This window comes from Chenopodium quinoa, unplaced genomic scaffold, assembly GCF_001683475.1.
Source record: "Chenopodium quinoa cultivar QQ74 unplaced genomic scaffold, ASM168347v1, whole genome shotgun sequence".
In the NCBI taxonomy this organism is placed as follows: Eukaryota; Viridiplantae; Streptophyta; class Magnoliopsida; order Caryophyllales; family Amaranthaceae; genus Chenopodium; species Chenopodium quinoa.
This window is the reverse complement of record NW_018744780.1, coordinates 503,145-530,126: the sequence shown is the minus strand read 5'-3', so window position 1 is coordinate 530,126 and position 26,982 is coordinate 503,145. Positions and strand designations below refer to the sequence as shown.

The following is a 26,982-nucleotide window of genomic DNA, read 5'->3' as shown; positions in this document are numbered from 1 at the left end:
CAGGAGAGCTCCCAACAGTCGTCTTCCGGGCCTTGGGGTCCGGCTGTTGGGAAGATGAAGCTCTTGGAGCACCCGTCTAAAACAGAAGAAAAAAGTCAGTATATGCATAAACACTCCAAAAAGAGGGTGAAAGGTTCGGAGCTCACCAAGGGTGCCCCCTTTTTGGGGGAGTCGGTTGAAGCTTGTTGCATAATAGAGGCCCGCAACATGGCCGCCGCAGTCTTGGAGGCGGTGATTTTGCTCATGGCGTCAGCTGCAAAAACAAACAGCAAAGTTAATAAAAGATAAACAACAAATGTATGGAACAACAGAGTATTCGACAGGCCTACTACCTCTTGAGCACCGACTGCTGAGGCCGCAGGCGGCCAAAAAGTACTCGTCATAGAGCCACTTGAAGCTCGGGACGCAGTGGAGGGGTACTTGCTCTCGTACCCTTGAAGTAGAGTCGACCCTCGACTCTACTTTAAAGAGTCCTTTATCAAGGATCTCTTTCTTAGCCTTGGGGGGAACAGGCGGCATGCTACGGCCGCCTGCAAGAAGGGGCGGATTCCTGTTCCACCTATTGAAGCGCTTGTTCAACTCAATGTCTGAACTCTCAATGATGAGGAAGGTGCTCCGCCAGTCCTTCCACTTGTTTGCTTTACCTCTTGTCATGAGGTAGCCCCTGTGGCTTGTCAATTGATACCAGCCGGTACCACCTGTCTTAGGGGTCCGGCTGAGATAGTTCATATGGGCGAAAGCCTCGAAGCTCGGCTCCACCCCGTGCAGTTCGCACCCGGCCACATAGCCGAGTACGTTGACCCAGGAGTTTGGGGCTAACTGCCATAACCCCAACTCATACCCATCCAAAATCCGCTGAACAGCCGGATGTAATGGGAAGCGAAGCCCTGCCTTGATGGCCGCCTCGTAGCAGCCAAAGCAGGCGCTATCATAACTGGAACCAGCCGGCCAGACGACTGTGTCTTCTGGATCCGGCACAAACACTAGAAAATCGGGGCCCATGGTGTGGTTTGCAATAAAGCTCTCCACTTTCTCTTGCATGACTGTGATTCGGCCCCGAGGTACCGTGCAGTAGTAGGGGGTATTTAGCTCTCGGTAAGAGGCGGATGGTTCTGCCCAATTGTCCCCCTTCTCAACTGCGTGAGAAAGTCTCGCCTCTTGCAGGCGGCTGTTTTTCTCTTTTGTACCCAAAGAAGCATGGCCAGAAGAGCTTGACTCGGAATCGTCCTCCGACGAGTCCGAAGAGGACGACTCCTCCCCTCTCCCGGAGGGGCCCGCCTCCTCTCTTTGAAAAGGAGCAGATTTGTTCACTGTTAAATGGGAAGGGGTCACTATGACTCCCCCCACAGAATTGCCGTCATCCAGGCCGCCTTGTTTCACTTCCACATCTGGCGCCTGGTCAGATGTTTCACTAAGCGGCACCCTGTGGGAGGAGCCGTCTGAATTTGAGATCCTAGCTGTCTTTTTCGTTCTGGCCATCCTGCTCTGTATAGACACAGATACAGTCGGACTTTGTATAAAGGGCAAAGATGGGTCCGGAAAAGGGCAGGCGACACTCCTAGTCCTAGATTCAGCCGTCCCTGGTGACCGGCTGATCACTAACCTAGGTCGTGTCGTGTGCTTCCGTGGTGCCATTTCAGAAAATAAAAAGAAAATTAAGAGTAAGAACACTGAGTTACCTGAACGAGTGACGGTTGATGAAGTTCTGAAAATCCTGTGCAGTCGGCTTGTCAGAACAGGCGGTAGGCAGAAAAGGTCCAAAATGTCAGAACAAGTTCAGGGGTCCGAATGTTCTCAAAAAGTTCTCAAAGTGTGAAAATGACTCAAGACAACTCTCCCTTATATAGGCGAAGTGAGAAGGCGAAGGGTCACTTTCAGAACTCAAAATTTGGGTGGGAAAATCTCTCGTCCTTTCGCCGACTGACACCTGTAGCAGGCCGTCGCCTGTTACAGTGCGACACCTGTCACAGGTAACACGTGATCAATCACGTGCCACCTGTGAGGGGCAAATGATTAGGGGATTTTGCTCCCACCAATCGGAATGCGCCACGTGGACCAATCAGGTCCTGCCAAGTGTCCCCCAGTTGGAACAGTCAGGGCTTCCCACGTGGCACACGCTTATTCGTCCACCTTGGACCTGTTATGTCAAGACATGTGGCATACTCCATGCCTAATGGAGAAACCGACCACCCAGGCCCAACTTCCGAGGGAAGCCCAATCGGCCCTAGGTTTACCTAAACCTAGGATGGGCACGTTTTCCAAGGTTATAAATACCTCCCTTAATCCTCATTAAGGGGAGGAACAGAAACATTACGGAAAAAACACATTAATTACACACAGTAATAACCGGCTGATCTCGCTAACAACGCAGATTACCTACATTAAACACTCTCACCTAGAGAGACCAAATCACTTTAATTTCCGCATTAATTACTCCTTAATCAGGTACTAACTTGACCGTTGGAGGCGGAGCTCACAGGAGTCTCCGTTTTTTTGCAGGTACAGGCGTCCGGTTCTAGTCTCGGAATTGTAACTCTCCCGCAGGACATCAGAAAACCCCGAAACATGAGTAATTTGTTCAAATATTTTCATTAAATGCATATAAAATATACTTCGTATATAGTTGCTAAATTGAAAGTTAAATATTATAGGATATATAAAAAAATATTTATGATGATTTGTAATAAAAAAAAAAAAGTAAAAGTAACGGAAAAACTTTTAATCAGGACATGATAAGTGTTGTGGAAGATTCGCTTTTAGTATTATGTTATTGATTTTTAGAAATGTAATATAATGGATCTATTTGAATAATTGCATCAGACATACGTCAAAAAAGTCTTCACCATATATAGTAAAGAGAAATTAAGCTTGATGTCAGCTTGAGCCTTGCTACTTGGCTAATTCACTCGATCTCACATGTGCTGGTTCTACGTGTTCTTTTTTTAGCCTTGTCAAAGGAGGTTCTTTTTGTGTTTTTTTGTACTGTCTCAGTGTCTCATGTGCCTACTAGTATAAACTTATAACGTGAAAGTTCTAAGGCGGTCAAGGTGATAGTATTCCAAAGGTGAAAATATTAAATAATAATTGATAGGTGGGCAATATTATTTGTGAATCAGTCAAAGATAGAATCATTTTTCCATAAATAAATAAGAAAAATTTACAATCATTGACATCAATTTTGTGAAATTTTGCAATCATTGACACCAATTTATATCACTTGCTAAATTGACATTAACTTTCTAAACAACTAATTTTACATAACTTTCAACCCTTTGTACAAGTATAAAATTCCTTTTCAACAATTATTTGCTTTAAAAAGTTCTTAATATACTGGAAAGATAAGACTATATAGATATCATATGTATAGAGTATTATTGAATGTTTATTGCTTTTAATGTCAATTTTATTCTTATTTAGGCAAGTTGGTGTTAATTTAACAAGTGACACAAGTTCATGTCAATATTTGCAACATAAATAAACAAGTGACACAAGTGTAATTTTTGCCCAATAAATAAACATTGTTTTTTACTAGTATTTGGGGCTTCCGACTTCCGCTTATCTAAACTTGCTTAAATTGTTGAACAATAAATAAAAGGAGCCTTGATACCGGGCTGTGAATAGAAATATGTATTGGTCTAAACATCATGATGGCTAATATCATTTGATAGATGAGTAATTGCACAAGTACACACATACAACAAAACCACAAGGTATAGACTGCTCGAGCTTTCAACAGTCCAGGTACCAACACAGTGTCAAGTTCAAAAGATACGAAATAAGATCAGATCCTCTAAAAGCTAATAAGAGGCGATCCGCTGCACTGAATGTTAGAAATATCAGAAAGCCTTTGCCTCTGAGGCTGTTTGCCGTTTGTAGGAGTATCGATATCAATGCTTTTCCGCTTCTGATTTTCAACCATTGTATTCTCTTCTGAGACCTCAACTATCGGACTTAAATGCTTTATGTGCTGTGATACTATGGCTTGTGCTTCAGCCACCACAGATGTTTCATCATCCGTAGCATATAATATCTTCTGCATTGCTGCCACAATCTAAGAAACGAAAACATAGTAGAAAATTTCAGATTCCAGTCCTTATAACAACACCATCAAATTTCTTTGATTCGAAACACAACCAAAAAAAGCATATACAAGTGGGTTTATAAGGCATACAGGTGAGTTCTCGATCTCTGGTGTTTGACATAAAATTTCAATGTCTCTCAACTTTGAGAAATAAAAATCGCGCTCTTTCTCAAGACTGTCAACTGATAACTTCAGCTCTGTAATCTGCTTCATCAGTCTCAAATTAGATTCATGAACTATATTAAGTCAAAGTGCACAAATCTCAATACCATAATGGCTTACCTGTTCTTCATACACAGATACAGCAGTAGTAGAGCTGGGTTTGGCAGCTCTAAGAGACTGGTTATTAGTGTTAGTAGAACACATATCAGCTCTCCTGTTGCTGTGAGATGAATGAGATTTGTTGCTAGAAGTGTTCAGTTTCGCAGAAACTTGAAGGTTTGCTGATTTCCTGACCACTTCTTTCCCACTTTTCCTGCCTTCTCTCCTTTCCACAGGATTGTAACTATCATTCACAAAGATAATCAACAATTTTGCATTATCAACAAGAATTTCTTTCAGTCTTCTAGAATGTAAAAAAGAATCAGAAACAATCCAAACATACATAGCATGCATCCCTTAAAAATAGGCCAAATTTGAAGTTTTTGAATTGTGATCATACTAAAATTAATCATGGTATCAACATTTTGATGATTGATTGATTTGTACTACCTATCATCATACAGTTTAAAAGAAAAGTGTCAGTAAGCACATTCTAAAACCATTTTTCTCATATCATAATAATTCTGTATAATTTTTTTATTCTAATCCTTACAGTTCTTCTGTTTCCAAAAATTACATCCCTAAATAATTCCTAATTCCATGAAATTTCAATTTTTGGACTGAATTACTTATCTCAACTTTCAACCCATATCAGAAAAATTGAACACAAAACGATTCCCATCTACCACAAATATGACATTTGCACCTAAAATTGACCTGCCAACCTAAATACTGTCACTCTTTTATTTCCTCAAAAAAAAAAAAAAAAAAAAAAAAAAAAAAAATCAATTATACATTTAGATGAATATTATGAACATCAATAGCATGTTTCTCCAACAAAACAAAACTTATATACAAAGATGATTACTACGATAAATGAATTACCTCTCCAACAAAACAAAACTTATATACAAAGATGATTACTACGATAAATGAATTACCTGTGGAAAAGTCCACCGTTAACAGAGTCAAAATATTTCTTCATCCACTGCATAAACTCAAGATTATCCAATGGCCTCCCTTTAATGAGTTTGTTAACTTCTATATGCTGAATTCCCACATCACCAAAAGAAATACCAAAAAATTATAATACAGAAAATTTTAAAATAATAAAACAATAATTGGGAGACTGAAGAAATAAAATCAATAAAAGAGTAGTACCTTAGTAATCTTGAGCTTATTGAAGACATCTTGAAGAACCTTATAGTTCTGAATCATGTCGTACTCATTTTTCGCCTCGAAATTGACCTTATGCATCGGTACAATCCCCGGATGCGCAGCGTCCATCAATTGACACTGCACTGCCCCGGAAGCCGCCTGAAATTTACCGGGTCGTTAATATTACATTTTATTATATTATTTTACAAACCACCATTAATCGAAGAATTTATCAAACAATTTTAACGAAAAGAAAGAGAGGCGTACCTCTTCGACTTTGGAGAGATTGAGATGAAGGGTAGAATTAATCCATGAGAGAATTTCGGATCTGCCTACGAAATACGCCGAATCCATGTTTCCTATGTTACTCGCCATTTTTCAAACACACTGATGTTTTCAGAAGAGAAAATTGGGGTTTCGTTAGTATCTGTTGAAGGAGTGTGGCTGAGAAAAATGCCGTTGTTTGCTTTAATGTTTTCAAACACTTTGATTACAGCGTTGGGCGCCGATCCCTTTTATGTTTTTTTTTTTCTTTTCTTTTTTCTCTTCCTAGCCGTTAGGCCCTTTAGTGCTAAAGTTTGATTCTTGAGTGTTCAATTGTTGTTGGGCCTGTCCTCTATAATAAACTGCTTCAGGCATTCATCCACTACTTTTACAAATCTAATATATATAAATAAATTAGACATTTTTCGAGATCATTTGGCGCGCCACATAAGCAAAGGTTTTATTTCGACCAATTAAAAGTTAGATTTGTATTTTATTTTAGAATTAAAAAATTCACTTGCCACATAAGCAAAAGTGACCAATGAAATTTAAATTTTTTTCCACGTAGGCAAAAACAACGAATAATGATTTATTAAGATTTAAATTATTTTAAAACTAAAAATTATCTTTTTTAAAAGATGATCTTTTGAAAGTAGGCATTTTTCGAGAGCATTTGACGCGCCACATAAGCAAAGGTATTATTTCGATCAATTAAAAGTTAGATTTGTATTTTATTTTAGAATTAAAAAATTCACTCGCCACATAAGCAAAAGTGACGAATGAAATTTAAAAAAATTTCCACGTAGGCAAAAACAACGAATAATGATTTATTAAGATTTAAATTATTTTAAAACTAAAAATTATCTTTTTTGAAAGATGATCTTTTGATATTAGGATTTAATTTTAAAAAAACTATAAACTATACAATTATTATATACAAACACTTTAAAATTAAATATTTGAAAAAATAAAATATATGTTCATTTTGTTTTTAAGAAAACGTTCAATCAATTTTTTTTAAAAAGAAAACATTTTAAAAGAAATATAAATTATTAATAATTAACTAATATTCTTCAAATTTTTTTTAAAAAAATCAATATTCTTCAAAAAGTAATAAATTTGGATAGTATTTATGATAAGAAATACAAATTGTTTGTTAATTATAATTAACTTAAAATTTGTAATACCTTCATTATAAATTGACACATTATACGACACAAACAAAATTTTGTATCAATAAAAAAACCCCATCAAGCAAATTTTGTGTTAGTAATTTTGTATTAATTTTTGGTCATCAATGACTGGGTAATTTTTAGCTTAATTTTAAAAATCCTATGTTTAAATTAGTATTTCTAATTATTACTTACATTGTATTAATTTGGGATACTCAACGATTATATATTTATGTTTTATTTACTAAATGTGTTTTTTTACATGCAGATTTAACACATCATACGACATAAGTAAAATTTCGTATCAATACAAAACCCCATCAAGCGAATTTTGTGTTACTAATTTTGTGTTTGTTTTAAGCCATTAATGTCCGGGTAATTTTTAAAATCTTATGTTTAAATTTATATTTGTAATTATTAGTTACATTGTATTTATTTAGGATACTTAACGATTATTTGTTTATGTAATGACATACGATTAGATGTTGTATACTTAATATATGGATGGCTTTGGTTATTTTTGGAGATGATGAAAAAATTCCAATGCATAGATTTTTTTTTATCTTTTATATCGCAACAATTTTTCATTTATTGGTAAATATATTAATTTAATTTATATAAATGTAAAGATTTAATTTATATCAATTTCAGTTTGGCTAACATTTCGCGGTTCAATTATCCATTGATGTAGTAGGTTGGTTGTGGACGAGGTTGGTGATTCTATCGAAATAAAAGATATGGTAAAACAATGAATAATGATTTAGGATTTAAATTATTAAAATTTATCATTTCACATTAAAGATTTTATATAACGGAAAAAAAAATCATATTTACAATTTATTTATATTTAATAAATTCATTATAAATTATAGTAAAAAAATAAATAAATATTAAACTTTTGCAATTTTGTCTGAAATTATTACAATAAATCAAATAATTAAAAATCTTAGATGAAAAAACCGTGCATCGCATAAAATATTGGAAAAGTAAGGGTCTGTTCTCTTCATCTTATTTTCAGTTCAGTTCAATTCAGTTCCTAATTTCCTTCTCTCATAAAATATTCAGTTCAGTTCAGCTTCAATCGGTTATATTATTATTGTAAAAATCATTTTAGTAGTGTATACATATAACTCTATTATTAAGGACATATGATAATCAAATTTCATTATAAAGATTTAATTTTATTCAATTAGATTAATTTTAGTAATGCAACACTCTTGGTAATATATATATATTTCATTTAACTATTTAAAAATTTATAAAGTCATATCTTTTACTATTACTCCCACCGTCTTTATTTTAGCTTTGTAGTTTTGGGTTTACTTTATTAATTTTTCATTGTATAAAATTGATACGGAGTAAAAGAATAATGGTGGTCTAAGTTATTGTTTGTGAAAGAAAAATAGTGATTCTATAACTATATATGTATAGTGTAACAACGTGTTTTCGTTATACATGCGAATCCTAGGTTAAAAAAATACGAATAGGATTATGATTTTATTCTAATATTTATCATACTTATAATTTGCAAAATAATAAAAAATTATAGGGTTAAATTAAGAAAATAATTTTTTCATGAGATTTATGTATAAAAAATCGTGCATCGCACGGGCTTCCATCTAGTAATACTTATAGTTAACAATAATTTCTCCTTTCACGCATGCCGATACATGATTTCAATCGTTAACATCTTTATTTATAAATAAATAATTTTATAAACTTTTGATATTATAAAATAGTATAAATCGAGACGAATCTAATAAGATTCCATATGACTATATTTTTACATAGTTAAGAATCATCAAAGCTAGTCAAAGTGAAATACATAAATAGTGTTAAAAACTATAAAAATAATGGAGGAAATAAGAATTCCTAAATGTTTTTGTATCGGAATTTAAACACTATCCCTAACTTGAGAAAATCTTCAAATTTCTTTCATATATTCTTTCAACCTTACAAGAAAGATAGACGTTTCTTTCATTTATAAAATAATTGCTTTATTTTGATTTGTTTGTTTTGTTTTAAAATCTACTTGATGAAGTGATTATCATAGTTTTTTATTTTTTTTTTTAATTTTTTTTTTTAACACAGAAGGGAAATATATTATATTAATTCAAGGAAGTTATAATTTCCTTGTTCAAAAAATAGTTCAGATCATGAAGTAGCAGAATACAGAAACTAGTACAAACATAGACTGTAGAAGTAGGTAACCTAATACTATCCAAACTGTTGGCAAAAGTCTTATTAAGGATCCCAATTTGTGCAAAAGGAAGTACGGGAACAACTGCCAGGAAGACAGAATGATTAAGCAATGTGGCCTGTGATTTCCGAAGCATAGATGTCACAAAGATGTTGAGGAGGATAGAAGTAGAGCTACCTGTTGTTAAGCTGAACATCATTTCTTCCCATGTTTGCCAGGTGATGAGCTAAGAAATTGACAGTTCTCTTAGCATGCAGCACGGTGATAGACCAATTTCTACTAAAAAGTTCAGCAAGATCTCTTATCACATTCCCCAGATCATGATCCAGAAAAGAGTTAGGATCAAGAGGCATTTTCTGAAGAGCTTCAGCATCTATATCTTACTCTAGAAGCTTGATCTCCTTATTCCAGGCAAATAATAAGACCCTCTCTAATTGCCAATAGTTCAGAAGAAGCAGCAAACATGGCATTGAACTTGACAGCAAAACCAACCTGCCAGATGCCCTTATCATTTCTAATGACACCACCTCCACCTGCATTGTCAATATCCATCCAAGAACCATCTGTATTAAGCTTAAAGTATCCTCTTTGAGAGTCCACCAGAAACTTGTTACAAGTTGATTGAATAAAAATTAATTTTTGCTCAAAGACTGTCATATTCCTAGATCTCCTAATAGGCGTGTCGCGTACCGAACAAAATAAACCTAACTAGACCACTACTATGTAGATGGGCAAGTAAGGGTCGGATCCCAAGAGACTATAGTTCAACTAATTAAATAGACTCAAGTAATTTCTAAGCAAGTAACCAAATCAAATAAATGAGAATTAATAACTAAAGATCAAAGTAAGATGAATAAACTAAATAGTATGGTAAATCAAATACTAAAGACATCCAAGATCAAGCATTACCACGAATATAATCAATGCAATACTAATTCTACCTAGAGTTGTCAAGTCGGGTACTCAAGTCGGGTTTGGGTCAGGTCAAATCAGGTCTCGAGTCAAATCAAGATCAGATTATGTCGGGTCAATCTAGCCTCTGATCAGGTTCAGGTTCGGGTCAGATCAATTTCAGTTAGGTTATTCCGGGTTGTTCACCATTTCGGGTGTAGGTCGGGTTCGATTCGAGTCAAATTCAGATTGGGTTAAGTTTCAGGTTCGGGTTGTGTTGTCGGGTTTGGGCGGGTTAATAGATGATACATTGGGGTTCGGGTTAGGGTTAGGTCAGAAAATTATTTGGTCGGATAATCTTAAAGTTGGTTTGTTTGGTTCAAGTTCAATTCGAATAAATATCGATGTGGTCAAGTTGAACCTAAATAACTACGCCTTCCATAATTTGATCAAACATTATCAAGATTTTATTAAACTTATATACGAAGTAATATAAAACAAATGGTATATAAGGTGAACAAATTGTACCAATATGTTGTTAGGATTGAGGGTTTACTGAATTGTACCAATATATAAGCTGAACAAAAGGTATGTAAAATTTTTATTAAACCTACCGTGACTCGGGTCAATAACAGGTTGTGTTGGGTTATAACCAATTTCAGGTTCTAATTAGGTCGGGTACTAGTTCGAGTTTGGATTGTTGTCGGGTCGGATTAAATCGGTTAACGGTTACTATCAGGTCGGGTGCAGGTTCGAGTTTAGGCCATAAAGTATTGGATCAAATCGGTTGTCGGTTAACATCAGGTTGGGTTTAGGTCGGGTTACAAGTCACTAGTTTCACCCCATTGTTTGGGTACAGATCAGGTTCAAATCATTGCGGGTTCAGGCCGGGTTCTCGGGTTGGGTTAGTTTTTGATAGCTCTAATTCTACCCCTAATATATAAATCAATTAACAAGAGAAAAAACAATCCCTAGAAAATACGAAAGATGTCTCTCGAGTTATCAATGGCTTCTTCAGTCACAATCATACCTATTCTCATGAAATCATGTGAATTAGAAACATTATGCACATTACTTAACTTCCTAATCATTCATTCAACTACTCTCGCGATGAACTTCAAATTCTTAATTGATTCATTCAATTCCGTTAAAACTCAACTCTCGTTGCAAATTAAAACAATGGAATAATAACAATACTAATTATCTCTAATTTATTATTAGCATAAGCACAATCAATTAAGCATGTCAATTGGGATCATTATTGGAGAATTTAAAGATTTGATTCATGCATCAATCATATTCGGGCTTCGCAAGATCCCGGATTAAGGGACTACTCACACATATTAACGGAAGCAACAAAAACAATATTCAATGAAGAAAACATGATTAATAAGAAAATAAAAGTAAAAGAGGAAGAAAAGATGAATACCAATTACTTGAATGAAGAAAAGTATCAATTGTTGATAAACAAATATCAAAACATCAAAGTGCAAATTAATCTAGTTCTAGAGCAAAACTAGGGTTCTAATGAGGTTTTAAAAGATGGAAAATAATAACTAAGTTCCTTAATCGGGGTTTACAAGGGGTATTTATATCCCTTAAAATTGGAAATCCCGAAAAAAGTAGGAAAACAAGGTTCCCGAAAACATTGCCCGGGCAGCCAATGCAACGCTACCCGGTCGGACGCATAACATTCTCATATCTCGTGCCTCTTCTAAAGTCTTCAATCAGTGTACTTTGTCTGCCCGGTTTGGCAGGGCATTTGCACCCTACTGGGTGCGCGTAGCAAGCTCCAAAATGTCGTCCCTTGAACATATGACTTCGAGAATCCTCTTTGACCTGGCTGCCCTGCTAGGGCGATGGGAGTAAGATACCTCATAGTACTACTACGTTCTTCTCTTTTCCTTCCTTCGCCCAGGTTGCCAGGGCAACGTTGCCCTGCCAGGGCGAATGTGGGAAATCACTCCTCCATCTTAACAAGCTCACGTGGCCATCCAAAATAGGTTAAAATCTTCTGAAATCTTTGTATGCCTACAAAACTCAACTAAATGGACCAAACCACACTAGAGAAGACAATGTCAGCGAAAAATTATGGGTTTCGTAGTATTCGACACTACGCGGAATGAAACCCTCCCAAAATCTGCACACAAATTAAAGTAACTAAACATGCATATTAATTAACAATCACATAATTAATTAACAAAGAGAGAGAAAGAACAAACGATCATACCTTAATGCGTGCTTCGCTCTTTCTTACAGCTTGTACTTGAATGCGTAGAGCTTCACAAATGCGCAAGCCTCCAACGGCTCTCACCCTCGAGACCCGGCCTGAACGACCCCTACCCCGAAGCTTAGTCGGGGCTAGACCAAAAGTACTTAGAGTATTAGAACAAAAGTGTTCTCGCTTGTGGACATATTTTCAAGTTCACAACTCAAGTGCCCTTTCCCAATGCCAAATGATTGGTATTTATAGGGAAAGGAACCCTTTAATTCCAATCTCCCATCAATGTGGGAGAGTTGGTAAAAAGACATTTATTCAATTTAATTTAATTCTAAAATCAAATTAAAATGCAAATGAATCAACAAACAACAAGTGTTAAGTGGAGAGCAAGGGTTTATGTGAGGACCACAAGGGGGGGAGGGACCATCCTCCCCATTCTCCCTAAGCAATCCCACAAACCCGTTCCCACACCACAAGCTAACCACCGCACGCCAGCTAGCGCTAGGCCTTGCGCACCAAGGCACACCCAGCTGGTGGCTTGGTGCTTGGTTGCGCTACTAGCATGGATGTGTGTGCGAGCAGCCTAGCAAGCACGCCACGCACGCATGCGGGCTGCTGCTAAGCATACTGGGCGCACATACTGCAAGCACAACTTGCGAGCTGCTGCTGCTGTGCTGCTATCACTAGCATTGCCTAACTAGTTGCTGCTTCCTCGCACAAGCCCGCAGGAGCGTGCCACGCTTTTGCGGGCTGCTTGCTGCTGGGCATTGATGTTGTGCTACGTGTGCCTAGGCATGCTAGCTCGGGTAGCCAACGTTAGCAGCTGCTAGCGAGGCACATCGCGCTAGCTTGCGGCTGGCCTTGCTAGCACTACTAACATACTTGCTCGGCCAGCAAGCCCCAGCCAGCACTTTTTGTCTTCTTCGATCCTTACTAGCAGCCCTTTATAGCCTAGCCCTCGCTTGGCTAGGCCAACGCGAGGCTAGGGCTATATATTAAATGGTTGTTTTGTTAATTTTTCGTCTTCTTTGATCCTAGAATCGACTCGACTTACGACGCTCGGTTTCGACGCTATAAGCTTGTAATCTAACGTCTTTGTTCGTAATACTCTATTGACTCATTTAATCATTCGAATTAATTCGTCGTTTTAGTTTGGTTACTCGATTGGGTGTGACCTGAAGGGTTCAGTCGAGATTTAGCTGTAATATTAATTATGCATTAATATTACTGATCGGAAGTGGCCTCTAGCTAGGCCTTCCGATCACTTGACCTCACTGAATTATTAGCTTTCTAATAATTCTAAACCCTCTATTGGAATAATACACTTGTTCGAAGGACACCATCCCTTTCAAAAAATGGTTATGTAAAGCTCAAAATCATACAAAAATAGCTATAAAACGGGGGTGAAATATGGTATAAAACATGTGTTTCATCTCCAAATGTGCTAAATAGCAACAATGAAAATAGTCTTCCAAGTAGAATTATTATTCAGGTTAAAAGCTAGCTAGTCTGAAAGATTTGAATTATAAAGCACTTGTAATCAAAATTTGCAGGGGAAAAATTCTGAATAATTAGAGACCAAAGAGCAGAAGAATTTTGGAAATCCCTGAACATGTGAATAGATGTTTCATTAGGAGCTTCAAATCTAATACACATAGGGTCAAAAAAGGGAATTTGTGTTTTAGAGTATTACCAATAGGAAGGATGTCTCTTACACCAAATTCCACATTAGCATTTTATATTTAAAAGGTATTATTCTACAAATTTTTCCAAGAAAAACTAGACAAAATAAAGTAGTGTTTAAGTCAAAAGGAGGAGAAGTAGAATTATAAGCTGATTTAATGGTGAAACTTCCTTTTTTATCTAATGACCATCCAGTTTGTCAGGAACATCAACTAGCTTGGGAAGAGGAAAAGCTTGAATAAAGGTTAAGATATAAGAAGGAATAATATGTTTAACACTATCCAAGTGCCAACAATTATTTCTTATTATATTAAAAACATGTCAATGGCCCTTAGAATTTGGGATTTTAATATTAGGTTGAAGGTAAAAAGGATAATCCCCAATCCAATACTGAAACCTTAAAGAAGAATATTATCATTACCAATGTTTATAATAATGCCTTTTTTAAGAATAGATCTTCCGACTTAAATGTCTTTCTATTGCAATCCATAAAATTAGTGTATTTTAGATACTTTTGAGTAAGAATCTTCCATCCTTATTTAGCCATAAAAGTGAGGTTCCATCGTTTTAAAACTCTAATCCCAAGGCAACCGTTGGCCATGGGATCACATGTAATACCCCTCATAATTGCTTTAAAGGGAATTAATATACTACTCATACCAACAAGATGCATCTTTCTTTTAGGGAGCTCACATTAATACTTCTCGGTTAAGTGTGCTTGGCTGAGAGTAGCCTTGGGATGGGTGACCTCCTGGGAAGTTTTTTCAGGGTGGGCATGAGTGAGGACCAAATGCGTCAAAAGGACTTGTGTTTTACTGTGAGGATAGTTATTGGCCCTTGATGCGCATTTCGTGACAATAGGCCCTTCCCTAATTTGTTTGGGGTAGGGGTAGGTGTTACAAATGGTATTAGGGAAACCCTGTGACCGCGTGCTGATCGTGGATAATTAGTCCTATGTCAGTCACCTAGCGGGGGAGAATTCTAGGGCTATATAGTCGTATCCAAACTGGATGTAACACTTTTGGCTACCTGGTTGCCATTAGGCGTAATACTGGGGTCCATAGGGTTTCAGGCGCAATGAGGGCGTTGTCGTTCTCAAGTGGGGGTGTATGTAATACCCTTCATGATTGCTTTAAAGGGAATTAATATACTACTCATACCAACAAGATGCATCTTCCTTTTAGGGAGCTCATATGCTAAGATACTTCTTAGTTAAGCGTGCTTGGCTGAGAGTAGCCTTCGAATGAGTGACCTCCTGGGAAGTTTTCTCAGGATGCGCATGAGTGAGGACAAAATGCGCCGGAAGGACTTGTGTTGGTATGTGAGGACAGTTGTTGGTCCTTGATGCGCATTTCGTGACAATAGGCCCCTCCCTAATTTGTTTAGGGTCCGGGTGTTATTGAAAGATTTATGTCTTCGTGAAGTGCAATTACTAGATGTATAGTGGATCAATATTATGGAGATAATAAGTTCATTCTTTTAGGTCGTCATTGTCTGTTGATAGATATGATAATGATCTTTGGGCTAGTCAAATAGTCCAAAATCCAATAGAATGGATCCTAAGCTATAAGGTCACACATAAGGGTCATGGATTAAACAAAGTATGAAGCCCATTCACGGGCCTCAAGAGGTAATGACAAACCACATAAGAAGTAAGGCTAGAATAGTTTAGGTTATATTAGGAGTTTGGGCTTTACATGGACTCTAATTATATATGAGATATATAAATAGAGGTCTTGCCTAGGTTAAGCACACAAGTCATAATTAACATAAGCAGTAAAGTGTGAAGCAAGCAACCAAACTGTCTCCTCCCCTCACTCATACGCCTCTCACTATCTCCCCTAGTCCGTATAGTACGGACCACCGTGCAAGGTGGTTGCACAGTGGTGGTGGTGGTTCATGGCTTGTTCATTTCCTCTCCTCTACGTAGAAGGTAGAACGAAGCATTTGTTCTCAACTAACTACCATTAGTGGAGGTTCAATTCTAGCCCGTGGACCAAGTAAAGGAGCAACACTTAGGGCTCTTATTCTCCTAATCGTTTGTGGTCGATCGCTTGTGGAACCACGCTTCAAAGGTATAATTATGTATTTTTTATGTGTTGTGCATAGATCCTGTTTAGGTGCTTATGAATATGATTCATGCAATTCCGCTAAGAGTACCTATTTCCCTACAGTGGTATTAGTTAGCCTAATGCATGTACGCATATTGATCATAATTCTTTGATGTCCACAAATTTTAATTCAATTAAAATGGAGAATAATTTAATTTTGGGTCAATTGTTATTTTAAATGGTGATTTAACATATAGAATTGTTAAATAATATTTAATTGCTCAATCTTTGCCTAAAATTTGGACCGATTTTTCCCTATTAATTTCGAAAAATTCGAACCTCTCAACCCTAATTTTGAAAATTTCGAAACCGTAAACCTTAAATTTTGATTTTTTTTGTTTTGTGTTTTGAATAATTTCGATTTTTTATAGTTTCACGAATTTAATTTAATTGATTTCATCTATAAATTATGAATTTTGCATGATCAATGATTTAATTAAAGTGTTAAATTGGATTAGGAATTATTTTCATGAAGAACCCTATTTTAAAATTGAATGTGATTTAATTTTAAATTACTTGGACTAATTTAATTTAATTTAGAAAGTTTTGTTTTTAATTAAATTAAAAAATCAAAAAAAAAAATTTAGTTGATTTGGGGCGGCAGTGATAACTTGTTATTTGATATGATTTTAGGGTGTTTTTGAACCTTGATTACTTGATATATTGGTGTTTCAGTTCACTTTTACTCTATTTTCATGCAATTTTTATGTATCCTTTGCTTCACGGATTGTTAGTGTTTTTGCTTAGATTTTAGGTCCAAAGACGACCAATTGAAGCCCTAGGATGATAAGCCGAGGTTAGAAGCAAGAAGGTGATGGAAAGAAGCCAAGGAAAAGGAGCCCAAATCAAGAAGAAAGAGGAAGTTGCAGTGGAGTGGCCTCTCCATAGAGTGGTGTGGGCTCTCTTAAGGCGCGGCCTCTGCTGGTCAGTGGAGAGGCCTCTACAAGCCCAGCCAGAAGCTCTTGCCTCAACTTTTCAAAGTGAAGAAATTAGGAGGAGTGACCTCTCCTGATCAAGGCGCGACCTCTCCACATGGAAAGACCTTTCCATGTCAGCGGAGAGGCCTCTCCTCCCTGATGCTGAACTTCCTGCCTCCCTTTGGCAGATTTGAAAGAAGAATGCGGAGAGGCCTCTCCACATGGATGCGCGACCTCTTTATATGGGGCGCGACCTTTCCACCTACTTGGAGAGCCATCTCCACCCAGCTACTGGAGTTTCTACCCCGATTTCACTCAGCAAGGCGCGACCTCTCCAAGCCATGGAGCGGCCTTTCTAGTCCTTTAGAGCGGCCACTCCAAGCCTTGGCGAGGGCGCGCCCGATAGCTTTTGCGACTTTTATTTTGCGGAGTTTACTGTGTAATTATGGGGTTATAAATAGTTTTGGGGGTTCTTTTTTATAGGGGATCCAAGTTTTTAGAGTCCTTCCTCTTAGTTAGCATATTTAGTTCATCAAATTCTCAAATTATTACTTAGGTCTTAGTTCTTAATCTTGGAAATTTTAAATCTAATCATTGTAGAAGACAAGTTCCACCATTGTAGGCGTAGCTCAATTTAAAGCTGCTTAGTAACTATTTCTTACTCTTTTCTTCTATTTCTCTTTACTTAGTTGTTAATTACTTGCTCAATTCTTGTATGCTTAGGTTGTTGATTAGTTTAATTCTTAGTTTAAAACTTGTTCATGAATTGTTTGAATCCTTTAATTGCTTTAATATCCATGGATTGTGAGTAGTCTAATTACTAGGGTTTGGGTAAAACCCTCAATGTAGTCACTAATAATTTGTTGCATGTAATAATTTGGAAATTGTGGGGTGTTAATTAGTTGAGTTTAAGTGGTTTCCTTGTTAGTTCTTGCATTTGACCAATGTTAGAACCAAGGGAAGATCTAGAAATTTTTTATAGACCGTGCCGAATTTATAAAGCATTTCAAATAATAAAGCCATAAAGGGATATGAGTTTAAGAAGCCCACAAGGAAAAAAAATAATAAAAAAAAATGTGCAAACAAGGGGAATCGAACCCTTGACCTTCCAACTCTATGCAACAAGTAACTAACCAACTAAGCCTGCTATAAAACTTTAATATTTGTACAAGATTTTTTTTATATATAATATCAAAATATGGGCATTTAGGGGGGTAGGGGGCAAGGCCCAGGTAGGCCCTCCTTTGGATCTGCCAATGGTTAGAACTAATTATCCAAGCTTCTTAACGAAGGATCGAGAGATGAATTTGAGTTAGCTCCCTTATGCTTAATTGACTTGAATTGCCATGAGAATAGGAATTTCCAATCAAGGGAATGTTTATGTCATCATGATTATGCTTTAACACTTGTTTCTATGCTTTGTAACCACGAGAGTACGTTGTATTCATGATTCAAGTAATCCCTTTAGCTTGAGAAAGTAGTTAGGTGCCTTAGATGACTTCCCCTATTTTATCCCCTTAATTTACCTTGATTATTGCATGCTAATTGTGATTTGTGATGAAGTTGAGTGGTATAACCTGAGCTCTACCGTATCAAATCAAGAGTGTAATATTTGACTTGAAGATAAAACCAAATTTCTAGAGATCACGCTAATTTCCTTAGGAGTAGCATTTTGGTTTCTATATTTTTATAAAGTATCACTTAACTTAATATTCTCTTCCATATCCCGTTGGGAAAGAATATGAAAGTTAAATTTTAAATTTATATTAACATTTTTTTTTTGGAAACATATTAATTGATATTCTTTTTTATTTGAACCTAATTTAGTACACTAAATATTTCATTATACCACTTTATTATGATAGTATTAATATATATGGAATACAATTTGTTATGATGATAAGTACTTACTTATAATAACTCGATTTATTAAAGACGTGCTTTTTTAAATTGGCATATTGTAAGATTTGTATGTAACATAAGTTTGGCTCGACAATCTTTGTTAAATATTAAAAGACCATTAGACTTCAATTGTTAAGTAGTATCAATGTTAACTATAATATTAATTATAATAATTATTATAGTGATCTTTAAATCAGGCTTAACTAAATATTCTGTTCTACCACTTTATTAGGATAGTATCAGTATATATGAGTAACTTAACAATTGAAAAAAAGGTTACCCATATATATAATTGTTGATTAGTTATTTTTTTTTTTGGAAAACAATGTTATAGTATTATTTTTTTTAATTCTCAAAAATCACGCAAGTACCAAATTAAATGAATAATTCATAGGTCGTTGTTCGTTGGTATTAAATTAGTTGAATCACATTTCTAAATAAATACATCATTACATAAGCTTGACATATATCGTTTTATAATGTAATGACATATATTGTATACGGTCAAAACCTTCTATTGATAATAAACATGCTAAAGTCTTCATTGTAATTTAGATCAATTATTCAAAGTTAAATTGAATTTTTATTGATAATCTAATGAAAATTGTTTGATAATAACATCAATATAATAAAAAAATCCTAATCGTAGCATTCAATATGATTACAAAACTTTTTTTGGTCGTAGTCGAATGAACAATAAAACTGTTTATAAGCATATTGGCGAATACCTATAAGAAAAACAAGATTTAGAATTTTGTCTTTGTTATTTTTGGATCAAACAAGGTTTTGAATGAAAATATTTTACGGTTTCTTCCATGATTTGCTCCATGAACTCGGATCATCGAAAAAGTAAAAATTAAGATTTACGAATACATATAATTGTAAATTTTGCATCCCTTCATTGAGATTGTCCAACTAAAATGTATTATTTTGGATTAAAAAACAACCCAAATTCACCCGAACCTTGATTTTCAAAAACAAAAAAAAATTGCAGATGGTGTATAGATCGGGGCATGCGTTCATTCTCCGTCGATGCGTGAATGAATTTAAGGGACAAATATCATAAATTGGTGGTTTGTGTCATCCATGGATGAAGAACCTTGACGAACATTGAAGAACAATGATGTAAAAATTTTTTATTTTAATTTTTTTGATTGAATCTTATTTCGAATTTTATTAAAAAGTGAATTTAATAAAATAATTATGAAAATAAAAATAAAGATTTTCAAAAAATCAGAAATTAATTTTCAAAAAAAAGAAAAAAAAATGAATTAAAAAAGAAAAAAAATACAAATGATGTTTGACCAAGTATTTAAAATAAAGGAAAAATCAACCAATAGAATTGAAGAATAGTGATGGTCATTTTAAGAATGAGCATAGTAGAATTTTTAAAACCTTTGTTACTAGAATCTGGTGGATTCATTTTTTCAACTTCTTCTATAGTCGTATCAACCACCAATGGAGTAGACTTGTACACCTCCATTGATTCAGAGTTTTTATCCAACATACTTACATCAGAGAGATATGTGTTAACATCCTCCAGTATATGAGATGTAACATGATTTTCATTAGTAGTAAACTAGTAACCATCGTTCCAATGAACTAGTAGACACACAAACTAGTTTGAACAGGGCTCTACAAAATCTAACTGACTGAAAACCAGTAAAAGAAAAAAACAATTTGATAAGAATTGTACCCAAACAAAAGCTCCCAAGGCCCCCTCGCCTAAGTGAGAGGGGAGTTCCTTGATGACTCTCGAGAGAGAAAAAGAAAGCCAGAGAGAGAAAGCATTTTTTTTAAAGTGCTCAATTAGTACTTGTAGTATTTTTAACATATTTATGTGTTACTTGATGAAATCAACTTGATTTATAGTTTCCAATATAATTTTTTTTACCCAATAATTAAAGATATTATTGGTCAAAAAACCACAATAGTATATATGCCCAGTCAAAATAGAGTAATTATTTTGAAATAGAGAAAGTAATAGAGTTGAATTTTATTTTATTCGACTTGCAAAGTACTTTTAGAATACACTCTTACAATTTTTACAAACTAAGATATATATATATATATAAAAGAGCTTTTAAGTATTACTTGTATAATAAAACGTAACCCCCTCGAAAGAAAGGGCCTTCGTCTCTACTTGCCTAGGGTTTTGCTGTCGGTTTGCCGAGTCTTCCTCCATTCTTGTCGTTCTCTGGTATAGCTATGGCGGAGGAAATTGCGTCTCATTATGCCAATCTTCGTCTAGACGAGGAAGAAGGCAGTGTTGTGGATATAGAAATTTGACCTTATGCTAATTGGAAGACTTGTCATTGACATGCCCTATAATGTGGAGGCGTTCAAATCAACTATGACGAAGGTTTGGACCCTATCGGATAAACAGATTATATATGTCAAGTGTACACAAAATTAAAAATATATATTTTTTACATAAGTCAAAGCTCCCCTTGAAATATCAATTATACCCTTCTTATTTTACCATAATAATAAACAACTAAGTATTGTGAAATAATAAATAAAAATACAAGAAATTGATGATATAATAATCATCTCTTATTCATGAAGGGGTTATATATACATACAATGTGATTACAGATTGCTTGGAGAACAATAGGTCTAGTTATTAGGAGGGTCAGTGCAGGTCAGTGCAGGTCATTAGCAGGGTAGGTTAGTTATGAGTCAAGAGAAATATTTAACGGGTCAAGGTTGGGTTAGGGTCGATGTGGATCAAGGTTGGTACAAATTTAAATGGGTCATTAATGGGCCTTTAATAAGATTGACCCTTCCTTCTTTCACCAACAAAATATAGTATTATCAATTTCATTTTTATTTTTTCTTCCCTCAAATTAAGTCAAAATCTTACGCAACAAAATCTAAAAATAAAATATAAAGGAGTATAAGTCCCATAAAATTGACATCATATCACTCTTTTTCATATTCTCTCTCCTCCTCTCCCACTCTCCATCCCAGCTAATTAGCTTAGGCTCCAATGCTTCATCTTTCTTCGTCTTCTCCAAATCTTCCAAAGTGTAAAGCTCTACAATTTCAATCTTACCTTCAAAATTTCCTTAAATCTCTCCGTCATTGTCTTAGGATTAGATTGAATTTATTAAAAAAAAAATTAAATCGAAAAGGAAAGGAGAAATTCGCCTTGAGAAGTAGATGTATTATTGACAAAGAGATACATAGAAGAATTGTTAAAAAAAAATAGACAGAGCGGTGATGGAGATAATCTTTGAATTTGCTTAGAAAGATATATAGGGGGTGGGGAAGGGGAAATTTGACTTAATTTAGGAAATGAGGGATTTGTTGCTGAGAATTAGGGGTTTACTATACTATCAATTCGAAGACCATAAATATATATATATATATATATATATATATATATATATATATATATATATATATATATATATAAACCATACATTTCAGAACCAGAGAGAGATAATGGAACTTCATATGTTCTTATTAGTGAACTGCCTATTAGTTTTTTTCTTTTATTATAGGGCTCTAATTAAAGACACTATATAAAAGCCCTATAAGATGTGACCCTATAAAAACCATGTCCATTAAATTAAAAGGGTCAAAATCCTTTAATTATAACTCCCGACACTTTTGCTATTATCCTGGGTAGCCATGCATGTCTTGTAACCAGGCCTAAAGAACAATTAACTCTGGACCTAGCTCATTCTAGAATAATAAAAAGGTATAATGGACATTCACATAATATTTTATAAAAGTTCCCCATAGGATGTCATTATCTAAAATAACGCCTCATTAAAACCTTACTAGATAGCTTAGGAAAACCCTTGTGGGATATAAACCTAGTGAATGAAAAACAATACATTAAATTATTCTACATGATACGCTTGGGATGTTACCTCATTAAAAACCTTACTAGGAAAGCCTAGTGGGACAAAATCATTGTAACACCCTAGAAAATTCCTTCCTTTAAAATTACTTTTTTGCTCTTTAATAAATAAGTTTAAAGAAATAACTAAGACAAGACCGTCACTTGATAACGGCTACGACACTTTATGAAAAATACACAACGAAAGACTTTTCAAAATAAGTCAAATAAAGTCACAGTCCATCAAAATTATATATGTCAAACCAAAAGGAAGTAAAGTGAAACAAAAAGTCAAATAAAATCAACCTACAACTTGGAACTATTATAGGCATTTTCAAACCAAACTAAACTGCGAAAACAACAATGTTTGTACCAATAAGCAATAAATAATCATAAACACGTAAAATACCACAAACGAGTGGATAACAGAAACATAATTCTCTCTTTGCTCAAATCCCCCAACATGAATATGTTGCATAACCTAAAATGTTTCTATTTAAATGGTCCTTACTACTCACAATAAATGGGTCATCGTAGGGCCAAGATACATACAAGGCTACACACGCACAATACAAATCAGTGAAGCTGAGTACATAATGTATAAGAAATCACATTAGCATGGAAATATCTTAGCAATCACACAACTTACCTAAAACATGTAATATAACATACGTTCATAACACATAATGATATTAATTCATTTATTGATATTGGATTACACATCAAGCGGGTTTCTCATTCAAATTGCCTCATAAAAGGGGAGTAATACGAGAGCTAATCTTGCTAATACCAAACAAGTCACTCATAAAATGATAGACGTTCCTGCGCATAATGAAAGGAAAGTACATCATCATGTAACCCTAGTAAAAGTTATGATAAAATATAAGTCACGTAACTCCTCAAATGTTCATACTCTAGGTATATACGTTCTAAGAATTTTGGTAAGAATCCTCTTTCTCTTTACATGATATATATTTTATTAATGGAGATGAATCATTCACAATCAACCAATCAACAATCATTCAATCAAAAAATGTTTCCAATTTAGTTTTTGAATAATTAACAAACATCAACAATTAATGCTAAATCCTTTTTAAACTAACCTCGGTGTAGAAACACCTTCAGTGCAAAAGCACCACAAGCTAACCTCATGGTCAAAGACACTTTTAGGTTCCTTGGTTTTAAAGTGAGGAAAAATAGCTTAGTTGGTTGCTGCTTATTTTGGTATTATCAAATGTTTCCTATATGTAGTATAACTAATCAAGGTACTTGAAGAGCGATAGCCTTCTTGAATAATGATTCAAGGAAATGATGAAATCAATGAGTTGATCCAAGGAAGGTTCAAAACCTGAAGAACATGAAGATCTCTAAATAAGACTTATATTATAGTCAGTCTTCTTGTTGTAAGTAAAGGAATTATATCTTCGTCAAGTGCAATTACTAGAAATATAATGGATCGAATTATGGAGATAATTGTTCTTTTACATCGTCGTAATATCATAAGTAGAGGTACTAACGATCTTTGGGCTATTAAAATAGGCGGCCAAAGCCCATTAGAACAAATCTTATACGTTCACACTACGAGGCCTAGATTGAACATATGAGGAAAAGGTCTAAGATGGGCCTCTACTCTAGGTGGCCGGCCATAGGGGGTAGTTTTAGGAGTTTCGGGCTTGCTTCCTAGTCTAATTATAATATCATTATAAATAGACTAGGTGCCTAGGTTTTGCATAACAATTGATTAATCAACACACCCTAATTAGCAAACACGAAACCAACCTCTCTATCTCTCTTCCTCTCGTCCCCATTGCGTATGTCGATGTGTGGGTGTGGTGGTTCGTGTCATGGCCGGTTGTCCGTGGAAGGTGGTGATCGCGGTTTTTTGCCCCTCTTACGCGACCAATCTAGAGGAGCAACATTTGAGGATCTATTTCTCCCTGATTTGTAGCTAATCGCAACGTAAAATTCACATTTCAAAAGTATTATTATGTGATTCTTATTTGTTATGCATGTTAATTCTGTTTAGGTGCGAACAAATAAGATTCATGAAATTCCGCAATTAGTACCTAATTCCCTACAGTGGTATAAGTAATCCTCTTGCATGAATACATTATATTAATATGATTTAACATTTGGAATTGTTATATTAAATGTGATTTAATGTTTGGAATTGTTATATTAAATGTGATTTAACATTTTTAATTGTTAAATATAATTTAAAGTTGCTCAATTTAGCTTAGAATTGGACTGAAAATTTTCCGGAAAATCAAAAATTTTGAACTGTAACTCTAGAATTTTCAAAATTTTCGAAAATAGTAAGCGCTAAAATCTATTTTTTTGCTTGTTTTTGATAAATTCGATTTGTTTATGCTTTATAATTTTTATTAGGTTGAAATATTACATAAAAGTTGTGTTTTGTATGATCAGCGATTTAATTTTATGTGTTAGAATTGAATTAGAATTAATTTTACAATGAACCTTAATTTTAAAATTGAATTAGGGATTTGGTTTTAATTTCTTAAACAATTAAATTTAATTTTAACAAGTGTTACTTTAATTAAATTAAAAAGACATAAAATAAATAAATTAAATAAAACAAAATTATGGCCAGTAGCCACGGTGGTTACCGACCAGGGTGTCGTCCGAGAGGGAGGGGATGGTGGAGCAGGTGGTTCAAGGGTCGGGGCAACAATTGTTCAAGTGTTGTACACTGCTGTCATGACTGATGTTGCTGCTGTTCGCCACTGCCGCAAGGCAGTGGGTGCCCTTGCGGCGTCTAGCTACCGTGGCTAACTTCGGTTGGCCAACTAGGGTGGCTAGCGGCTGATAGTATTTTCAAAAAAATAAAAAATTCTTTTTTTATGTATTTAGTTTTTAAATAAAATTTATTTTATTTTAACATAATTATCAAATTTAAAAGTTGTTTAATTTTGAAAAGTTTGTTGAGATTATTTTATGCAAGATTTCAAATAGATAATAATTGATTAATTAATGGTGATTATACCATAATTATTTTAGGATATAATTGAATTAAAAATTATTTAATTGGCTAGGAATTAGGATAGAGTCTTCTAAGTTAGTTAGAATAATCTTAGAGGATAAATATGATTTATCCGTTGAGATTAAAATAAGATTTTATTTTGTCTCATACCAAATATTAAATATATGAAATTTTATGGATGGTCATGAATAATATATGATATGATATAATTACAAATTTAAAGTGTAAGATATTTTAGGAATGTTTTCAAAAAACAAAAAAAAGATATTTTAGAAATTTTGTTGCCTTATTTAGAATGTTTATCTGATTTATTGTGTGGTTTTTTTATAGTATATAATACTATTTTGCTATATATAAGCTAGTATGACCTAGTAGATTATAAAATACGATCTGCACATCATGATGTATTTTTGTAATCTAAATACAGTCTGCGTACCGTTAAGTATCTCTGTAATATTTTATCTTAAACATGTAGTGCTTGATGGTAGGGCCTCAATCCGGTCAACTATTACACAAATAAAGGATCTTGAAATCACTTAATTCGATTGGGAACAATTAATTTTGAATAAAGGGATTTAAAGTTACCTATTTACTTTATTTATGGTGCTAAAATGTTAATTAAACATAATTATTAAACTTTGCCATATTTTTTTTTGTAGATGAATAGCAATAATGACAACAATAACTCACCCCTTAGAATGAAACAAGGCTTAGTTTCATAAACTTCAGAGATTGGGAAAACAAGCTTAGAAATGTTCTAAAGAGCCAAAAGCTCAAATAAGCTTGTTTGTACATCCTAATCGAAAGCAGATTTAGTAAGTGCATGACTATTGAAAAGCATTTGAAAGATGTTTCAATTCAGATAGCAAGAAAGTAAAGTCAAGATCTTATCTTCTATTCTAAGGAGTTAGGCTAGAAGATTTGGGCACTATGAGCCGACTATGCTACTCAATTGCCTTCGTGATGTATGTAGAGGGAATATACGCTCATATGGCGATGGGAGCACAAATGGGAACATCGAGGCAATCATTAACATGATTCTCATAATCGATCACTCTTGGAGTGGCAGTTTGAGGTATGAAGTTTACCAAACTAATGGCAAGATTCTTACAAAGAAGTTGATACCAAGTCATTCGGTTAAGATTTATGTTGGAGAAATTATCCAATTATTCAACCACATGAACTTATTAGGGAGGCCCCTCAATGATATTGCGGCTCATGATACTATTTTATATTCACTCCATGGTGGTTGTGACATTAACAATCT

General features: G+C 34.6%; 1 protein-coding gene across 1 annotated transcript; it reads right to left on the bottom strand.

Annotated features, from left to right (window-relative positions):
- Nucleotides 1-3,645: 3,645 nt before the first annotated feature.
- LOC110703796 (microtubule-associated protein RP/EB family member 1C-like) lies at nt 3,646-6,255 on the bottom strand. The gene is made up of 6 exons (XM_021881576.1): nt 5,768-6,255; nt 5,504-5,659; nt 5,284-5,390; nt 4,364-4,586; nt 4,172-4,285; nt 3,646-4,051 (listed from the first exon to the last, which is right to left on the bottom strand). Exons 1-6 carry the CDS (start codon nt 5,873-5,875, stop codon nt 3,791-3,793), a joined length of 969 nt encoding a protein of 322 aa, XP_021737268.1. The 5' UTR covers nt 5,876-6,255; the 3' UTR covers nt 3,646-3,790.
- Between the last annotated feature and the right edge of the window lie 20,727 nt (nt 6,256-26,982).

Excerpts from the sequence above, each read along its gene's own strand:
- LOC110703796 (XM_021881576.1), bottom strand. The coding sequence starts at position 5,875 with ATGGCGAGTAACATAGGAAACATGGATTCGGCGTATTTCGTAGGCAGA. Across the intron at positions 5,660-5,767 it reads ATCTCTCCAAAGTCGAAGAG|GCGGCTTCCGGGGCAGTGCA; the intron begins GTACGCCTCTCT and ends GGTAAATTTCAG. Across the intron at positions 4,286-4,363 it reads TATCTGTGTATGAAGAACAG|ATTACAGAGCTGAAGTTATC; the intron begins GTAAGCCATTAT and ends CTGATGAAGCAG.